Source organism: Austrofundulus limnaeus, unplaced genomic scaffold (assembly GCF_001266775.1).
Source record: "Austrofundulus limnaeus strain Quisiro unplaced genomic scaffold, Austrofundulus_limnaeus-1.0 Scaffold186, whole genome shotgun sequence".
Classification (NCBI taxonomy): Eukaryota; Metazoa; Chordata; class Actinopteri; order Cyprinodontiformes; family Rivulidae; genus Austrofundulus; species Austrofundulus limnaeus.
This window is the reverse complement of record NW_013952588.1, coordinates 66,379-74,937: the sequence shown is the minus strand read 5'-3', so window position 1 is coordinate 74,937 and position 8,559 is coordinate 66,379. Positions and strand designations below refer to the sequence as shown.

Here is an 8,559-nt window from a genome sequence, read left to right as displayed (position 1 = left end):
ACACACACACACACACACACACACACACACACACACACACACACACACGCACCACAGTGACTAGTCTTTTGTGCAAGACAAACACATTTTCACTCCCCACTACTTACTTGAGGTTTTTTTCCTCACTCACATTACATTTATTTCATGATTTTCCTGCATCTAGAAATCAGTTCTGATTGCGCAAAGATCACGTCAAATGTTCATCACCCACTCTGGACACATTTCCATCTAGTTAACAAACTGTGTTTCAGTAGAGGCGTATCAGGGGAGGTGTCTCACAGTTCCATGTTTTTTTATGATGTATAAAAGAAATGCACTTGGATTCTGACATATGCACAGTTGAATACATCTGGATTTATTCTTGAATGCTGTTTTCTTGATCTGACTGTACACCATGCCAAGTCTAAATGAGGCTTCTGAGTTTCTCTTCGGACCGGGCTGCTGGGTCTGATTTGAAACTGGGTATTGATTAGATCACTAGCTGGTTGTGCGCACAACTTTGTTAAAAAATAAGCAATGTTCTTTACCTGTTACCTGTTCAGATCTAACAGCAGTTAATAATAATGACGTGAATGTTTGAGTGAGCCATACAAAACCACCCGGACACAGCTGTGGACTGATAAGCTTTTGTTTAAATCTGCCTCCGACAGACATCAGCTAAGCAGTGCCCAGGACCCGAAAACACACATCAAGTAACAAACCTCTTCACATCCTGACCCCGCCTCATGACATATGTTAAAGGGGCAGGCTATTTCTACACTGAGTCAAGATGCCAGACATTATTCCTCACGCTAATGTTTAATTATGGTTCTTATATGTGTTGTTTTAAATCAGGCATCTATCTAACTAAAAGCCTCCTGAGTCTGTGAAACCCTGGTCAAGAGTCCCACAACTCAGCCTGCACATAAAAGCATCAATTCAGAATTAACCACATTATAAAAAGATATTACTGTTCATGTAATAAAAGACTACAATGTGTAGTGTCTTTAAAAGTCAGTAGTAAACTACCCCAATTAATTTCTTCAACTTTAAACATCTGTAAGAAAGCTAATATGAACATTCAAAAATATTTCACTATTAATCTCAACCAGACGCAGTTCAGATCTGACGCTTGATGTTTGAGTGCAGCAGGATGAAGAAACTGATCTTTAGACTGTACGGCAGCAGCATGTGAGAGTTCTGCAATGATTTACTGATGCTATTGAACTTCATCGTATTAGATGAGACAGTCTCTGCTGCATGGCGCTGGTCTCATTTGTCTTTGAGCGCACACTGTCAGTTCACATAAGTTGTGGACTTCTGATGAAATAGACTCAGTCACTGTTATGTCTAGTCTGAAGGTAGAAGTCATTAGTGTATTATTCTACTTCTTTATGAAGTAAAAAGAGGGGAGAAGTGGAATTTATTCAGTTTTTTTGAGTATTTTTTAAAGACTTGTTTCAAATAAGATTTTCTCTGTTATTCACTTGTTTTCTTAACAGAAAACCTGTGCCAGATGTAAATAATGGCTGTGTAAAATGTGTAAGAGTGAGCTTAAGGTGAATTAAGCTTTTCCCACATCTCTCATACACAATGTTATGAGGAAAACATTTACCAAGGTATTTCTCATTACTTGTTAATATCTTGACTGTGCGAAGTGAAAAGTGACACAATAAGTGAACGTTCAGACAAGTTCAAGTTGATTCATAAAAGACTATGCAATCATTTATTTACACAAATTGAACAGATCATAAGTTACACTTAAATGTGGTTATTCCTATAACAAGTGTCAGAGTTAAATGAGATAAAACTCGTGTCTGAATTTCAATTCACATCAACTCAGACTACTTATGTAGAACAGTAAAACATCAGTTCTGATGTTAACAACCAAACAATTTTACTGGCACTTTTAGATTAAGTTTTGGCAAATTAAGAACAAGGAAAGGAGGAAAGTAAGATTAGTATGTTACTATGACTTTTACTTTTATCAAAGTGTGGGTCAACCGGAACTACACGTCTTTTCTAAGCTCAGGTTCCACATGACACATCACTCCGAACACATCAACTTTTACCTGATGATGGCTTCTTAAGGCACCCTCGGCGTAGGAGCTGGCTCGCCTCCGATCAGTCAGGAAACTGATGTCGGCTCGCTTACCGGTCATTGGCGAACAGGTGTTTTCCAGGTAACTTTCGTTTGTTTCAGTCCAAGCCAGAAAAATTCAAGCCATATCCGGTTCCTCCTTCCAAAATAAAAGCTCCCCATGGGAGTTAAAAACACACTTAGAGGCTCGGCCTCGGGTTGAGACCACCGGCTCGTCAGACGAGCTAATTCTAATGGTCAGAACTCTGCAGTTTTCACTCATTTACAGGCCAGTGGTCACTCTTTCAGAGATGAGGATGTTCTCATTCTTGATAGAGAGGAACGTTGGTTTGAGAGAGGAGTAAAAGAAGCCATTTTTGTGAAGAAAGACCGTCCATCATTAAACAGAGGTGGAGGCCTCCGTTTTCAGCTGTCCCCCTCCTACAGCGCTGCCATTGGCAGTATCACTCTACCCCCTGTTAACAATAGGTATTAATTAGGTGTGAACGATAGCCATGTGATGTGAGTATCAGTCACCTGTGAACGATAGCCATGTGATGTGAGCATCAGTCACCTTGATGCAGGACTCAAAAGCCTGAATTGCCTGAAACTCTCAGACTGAAGAAGTCTCTTGGAGGAGAGACTAAACGTTTCATTAAAGAAGAACCCGTCCAGAGGACCTATACAATTTTTTTCCTTTTTGATTTTTTACCTGGATTATTGAGATGCATCAGGACATGTACTCATACTTGTAAAATATGCCCCAGTACTCAGAACGATACCAATACCAGTAGTGAAACTGAGATCCTGGTTTCGACACTCCATTGAATGTGTTACTGTTTAAATTTCAAATGAAAGTTTTGTTGTTTCCATATTTAAGAAAGTTGTACACGTAGAAATAAAGTCTTATTTGTTGTTGTTATTGATTAAACATTTTGCAACAGTATATGTCATGCTGTATATTTGATTTGATCCAGTGAGAGGGGTTATAGAGCTATAAGGAAGTAGAGACACCTTATTCTAAATAAAACAAAAGTGTTTTTTTAAAGGTCATTGTGTAATGTTTAAGTTCTAACTCAGTAAGGACTGTGTATTAGTACTCAGTATTGATTATTACCCAAACTAAATTACTCGTACTCAGTTTGAGAAAAACTGGTATTGGGAAATCCCCTAAAATGTAATATTACTACAAATTTTCAACTTATTTGCTGTACTTTTAAGTGGTAAAAGTAAAAACATTGTGTATTTAACCTATATCATTACCACTAATCTGCCATAGTTTAGGTGATTATCTGGAGTTTGGTCAAAGTTTGCTCATATCTGACAAAACTGCTAATCTATTGATTTCTGTTTCTTTTCCCTAGACTGCGGGTTTGAACACAACAGATAAAGAAATGGAAGTTTTGACTTTGAAGAACGTAACTCTGGATGATGCTGGAGAATACACCTGCCTTGCGGGAAACTCCATCGGCATGTCGTATCACTCTGCGTGGCTCACTGTGGTCGACGGTATGGTCAGATGAATCCGTGTGCGTGGGCAGACTCTAAAGTAATTCTCTTGGTTCACCGTGGCGTTTCTCATCTTAGAGTTGCCACCTTCGCCAGTCCCCTCCCAGACATACCTGGAGATCTTCATCTACTGCCTTGGGTTTTTCATCGTCGTCGTCCTGACCGCCACAGCAGTCATATGTCGACTCTGCTGCGCCCCGAAAAAGAGTGACTTCACCAGTCAGCTGGCGGTGCAGAAATTAGCCAAGAGCATTCCTATGAGGAGACAGGTGAGGCAGCAGGTCTCTGGTTTTATTGCTGCTCTCTCCTCGTCAACATCCAGTGTAAAATGTCTCATTGTTTCTATGTCTCTCTGCAGGTATCAGTTGACTCCTCGTTCTCCTTGCAGTCTGGGACGTGTTTAATGCGTCAGTCCCGTCTCTCCAGTGCAGCCACCACTGTTCTGGCAGGAGTGTCAGAGTACGAACTTCCTTATGATCCTGCGTGGGAGCTTCCACGTGACCGGTATGACAGCTCTTTATCCACTGTACATGATGCACATACATTACAAGCATCCTATACAGGTTCCTAGTTGACATGCAAATAGTGAGTGTTCATTCCAGTCCGGCTTCTGAAGCAGAAATGTCATCAGTTTTCCACACTAACACAAATAAAAAAATCTGAGTTCCATATTGCTGTCCTCATTTGTACTGATTTACAGGGTGAGGGAAATAAAAGGTTTTGACTAACTACAAAAATGTATTAGCTTATCTTCTACTGCACATGTTTAAAAAAACAACTTGTGCAAAATAAAGTAGAGGCAACAATGTAACAAAAATATAAATATAATAATGTCAACAACACAACAAAAATTAACTTCCATTGCATGCAGGCATGTTGTAGAGGACTAATGACTAACGCCAAATAATTTGGACACTGCACTACTGACTTTATTTTTCCCTTTCCTTGGGAACATTAAAGTCAGTAGTGCAAACAAAGTGTAAGCAAAAGAATTAGTTCCATCATGCTAATATCGATCCAGTATTGATACTCATTTTGGTATTGGTAATATCAATACTGGTATCAATACCCTTACTAAATGCTTGGTTCGATCCGTATACCCCGACCTCACTGACGTAAAAGTCAGATGAAATGTGACACGAGCGTCCAGACTGAGGTCACTTTGAAAAACATCAGATATGTATCTGATTTAGCAACACATACTAAAAAGGCCTGGGTCAAAATTAGAAAATAATCTGATGTGTCACATTCAGACTGGCTGGAAAAATTTGATATGGGTCACATTTGCCTGCAGTGTGCACATAGCCATAGACAGAATGTCAGAATTGCTTTGGTGCTTAAAGTTTTAAAGTCTTGGTTGTGCTTTCTGGTTTGTGTTTGCCTAATTTGCACGACTTCTTTGAGTTTAGGGATCTAACAAAGGTGTCATTTCTCAAATTGAACCCTCTTTCATAAGTTCTTGCTGCCTTTGGTGCTTTTTTAATAGGCTCACTCTAGGGAAGCCTCTGGGAGAAGGCTGCTTTGGTCAGGTGGTCCTTGCTGAAGCTCTTGGGATTGACAAAAACAAACCCACACGCCTCACCAAGGTGGCTGTGAAGATGCTCAAAAGTAAGAGAAAAGCTTTGTTTATTTGTTGTAATATGTACCACTATTAGTGTAGGTTTGTGGATTCTTGCTGAAGCATCTGTAGACAGTTGTTGTCAAGAGTCGTATAACAAGTTGTTGTGTCCAGCCGATGCTTCAGAGAAGGACCTGTCTGATCTGATCTCTGAAATGGAGATGATGAAAATGATCGGAAAACATAAAAACATCATCAACCTCCTCGGCGCCTGTACCCAGGATGGTGAGTGCTGTTGTTTCTGAATGACTAACTGAGCCGTGCGGGAAATGTTTTATTCATTAATGGGCTTGTTATGTACTGAACGAGTCACTGTGATCTGGAACAGGCCCCCTGTACGTGATAGTGGAGTATGCCTCTCAGGGGAATCTGAGGGAGTATCTGCGCACTCGGCGGCCTGCTGGGCTGGAGTATTGGAGTGGCGTGCAGCACGCTGCGCTGGGCAAGGTGGAGATCAGGGAGCTGGTGTCTGCTGCGTATCAGGTGGCCCGAGGAATGGCGTACCTTGCTTCAAAGAAGGTGACAAAGACATTTTTACACATTGCATTTACCTAGTTTCAAATGGGCCACCACCTTGAGGGCCTCAAAAGAACAACAGTTTTTAACTTTGGGCCGTAGAGGGCCGCCGGACCGCATTGATTTTGAATAAGGTGCAATACACTTTCTCACCACTAGGAGCGGTAGTGCAACACTCAGTTGTTTAACAACTTTTTTAATACGTAGAAGAAGAACCTTAAAAAACTGCAGAGAATGGAAACCTATTTTAAATTAAAAGTAGAAGCAAAAATGAAAATAACTCATCAAAAAACACCAAAGTTTGTCACTAATATGAAGTGCAGCTTCTGTTTTTACCATGCAATGTTTTAAAAGGTCAAAACATTATCAAATACAGTTGCAGATAAAACTATATTTTAATTTTTAAATAAATTTTGTAGTTTATTTTTAAACATTTTGAATGTATTTTAAAGAAATTTTAAACTTGTCAAAAAGCTGTTGTTACTGTTATTGTTTGTCCCTAAAATGAAGAGCAGCTTCTGGTTGCAAAAGTTTAAAAGTGCTATATTTTCATTTGTACTTTATTAAATTTATTTTTACAGTTTTTTTTATTTGAAACGTTAAACATTCTTCATGTATTTTATGCTCACAATCTTAATTTTTGAATTGTCTATTTTTGTTGTTTATGTTAAAAATATATGTACAGTATATTGTGTTGATAAGCCTGAGTGGTCTGTTGACTGACCTATTTGTTCAAATAATTGTTCTGGGCAGGTTACAATATAAAAATGTTTGTCAAAATCATGTTTTGTGATTATTTGACAGGAAATTTACTTTTAAACTGTAAGTATATTTAATTTAGTTAGTTATGATAGTTTAGTTATGATGTAAATACAATAAAAATTAAACCAAGATTTAGATTAGAATAATTATCATTTTGATCCATACATTGGTAATGTCTAACTGGGCCTCGTGCCACTTTATGTTCAACAAATTGGGCCCCGAGGTCAAAAAGGTTAAGAACCCTTGCTATAGTACAACAAGTTATACTTGAACCACAGTTTGAGAAACATGAAATTAGATGTTAAATTTTTAATAATTTAGTAAATTTCTTGAAAGCACTGAGAAAATAAATGTTCTTTGGAATTTTTGTCCTTCCATGTGACTGAAAGATAATAAATTATTCTCTTTCTACAATGAATAAAAATATGACTAACATTTACATCTAATTTTAGCATCAACTGTCATCCTTGATAGTTTTAAAATGTAGTCCACTTTGCCTAACAATATATATATATAGTATATATATTAGCAACTTGTTTTTACTGTAAGCTGACTGAAAAATGAGAGTCGTGGTCTTATTATGCACACCCATACAGTAAATACATCATAGTAAAAGGCTGGTTAAAATAAATTTGTACTGCGTCAGAAAAAATAAATCTTCATTAGTATTCTAATACCTTGTAATAATTGATTTCCCAGCATATACAAAATCTGAATAAAATGTACTGTATCTCCTCATTTAGGTTTGTTCATTCATTTAGCATTAGTTCAAGAACTGAACCTGAAAATTATAAATACATTATTTATACATATCTCCACTGGTAATTAAATAAAGCAGGAAGTGATTCCTGCAGATATATATTACCTGCCTTGTATTTATTTCCACTTTACTCAGCTCTATACACTTTTTTTTTCTGTGTGTGTGTGTTTCAGTGTATTCATAGAGATCTAGCTGCCAGGAACGTCCTGGTCACTGAAGACAACCTGATGAAGATCGCTGACTTTGGCCTCGCCCGAGATATCCACCACATCGACTACTACAAGAAGACCACCAATGTAAGGCAGGGGACTTTTAACAGACGTAACATCAATGAAATCACATTAAGCCATGATGTTGACAGATCAATGTTCCCACAGGGTCGTTTGCCAGTGAAGTGGATGGCACCTGAAGCTTTGTTTGATCGCATTTACACTCATCAAAGTGACGTGTGAGTCCTTGAGTTTATTTGTTTTCAGTCCTGTTTGAAGTGTCTGATGAGGTCAAGCTGCATCTCTTTAAAATACAAGAGTCGACGTTTAAAAAAACATTTTATAAAAAGTTGTTTTTTTTTTCAGTTACACTCTGTTCAGAAACTAATGTACGTTTAACAGAAATGCAGCCAGCAGTGTTAGCACTACAATGTACATAGTTGATGAATTAAAACTGAGAAAATGGCAAGAAAAAAGTAGAGTCAGTGAGGTGAAGTTTTTGGATGTCATCATTGATGTAAAACTGACTGGGAGACCTCATTTGGTTTTTGATTTGATTTATTTATTTAACAGGAAAAGATTATTAAAAATCAAGCCTGACTCAGCACAATTGCTGTTTTACAGCAGGTTCCTGTTCTGCAGCACATAAAACACTCAGAATTACAGCATCACAATCACATCATTATACACCATAGACACAAAGACAAACAAGCATACCAAATTTCAGGAAGGCAGCATTTGCAAAATAAGACGTCTCTATCAGAACGGTCTCTACGATACAATGAATTATTTTCAACTGAAAGAAACGAATTTGGTATAACAGGAGTCATCCATGATTCTGATATAGCCATAACATGTGCTTGTGTCTGAGCAAGTATTACTTTGAATTCATCCAGTTTAGGTACAAGACTTCTCATATTTAAATGACAGATTTTAAAGCCTCTAATTTTACCTWGTTGATTTAGCATCCCTGGATTTTTTTTTAGACAGGAAAATCGCTTTTACTTTCTTACTGATGTAGTGTTCAGACTTGACATAACAGGAGGTTGTCKAACCTTTTCAGGATATAATATAGATCCCTGTGTGGACTGTAATTGAGTTGGATTTATATAAGATACACCTGTGC

The 8,559-nt window shown here is 37.8% G+C and overlaps 1 protein-coding gene across 1 annotated transcript in view; it reads left to right on the top strand.

Annotated features, from left to right (window-relative positions):
- Positions 1 to 8,559, top strand: part of LOC106524404 (fibroblast growth factor receptor 1-A) — a 55,573-nt gene that overhangs the window by 36,690 nt on the left and 10,324 nt on the right. Inside the window, exons 7-14 of the mRNA XM_014018201.1 lie at positions 3,424 to 3,568; positions 3,647 to 3,837; positions 3,927 to 4,072; positions 5,055 to 5,176; positions 5,301 to 5,411; positions 5,515 to 5,705; positions 7,398 to 7,520; positions 7,602 to 7,672. Of these exons, the coding sequence (XP_013873655.1) occupies positions 3,424 to 3,568; positions 3,647 to 3,837; positions 3,927 to 4,072; positions 5,055 to 5,176; positions 5,301 to 5,411; positions 5,515 to 5,705; positions 7,398 to 7,520; positions 7,602 to 7,672 (1,100 nt within the window). The remainder of the gene's footprint in view (positions 1 to 3,423; positions 3,569 to 3,646; positions 3,838 to 3,926; positions 4,073 to 5,054; positions 5,177 to 5,300; positions 5,412 to 5,514; positions 5,706 to 7,397; positions 7,521 to 7,601; positions 7,673 to 8,559) is intronic.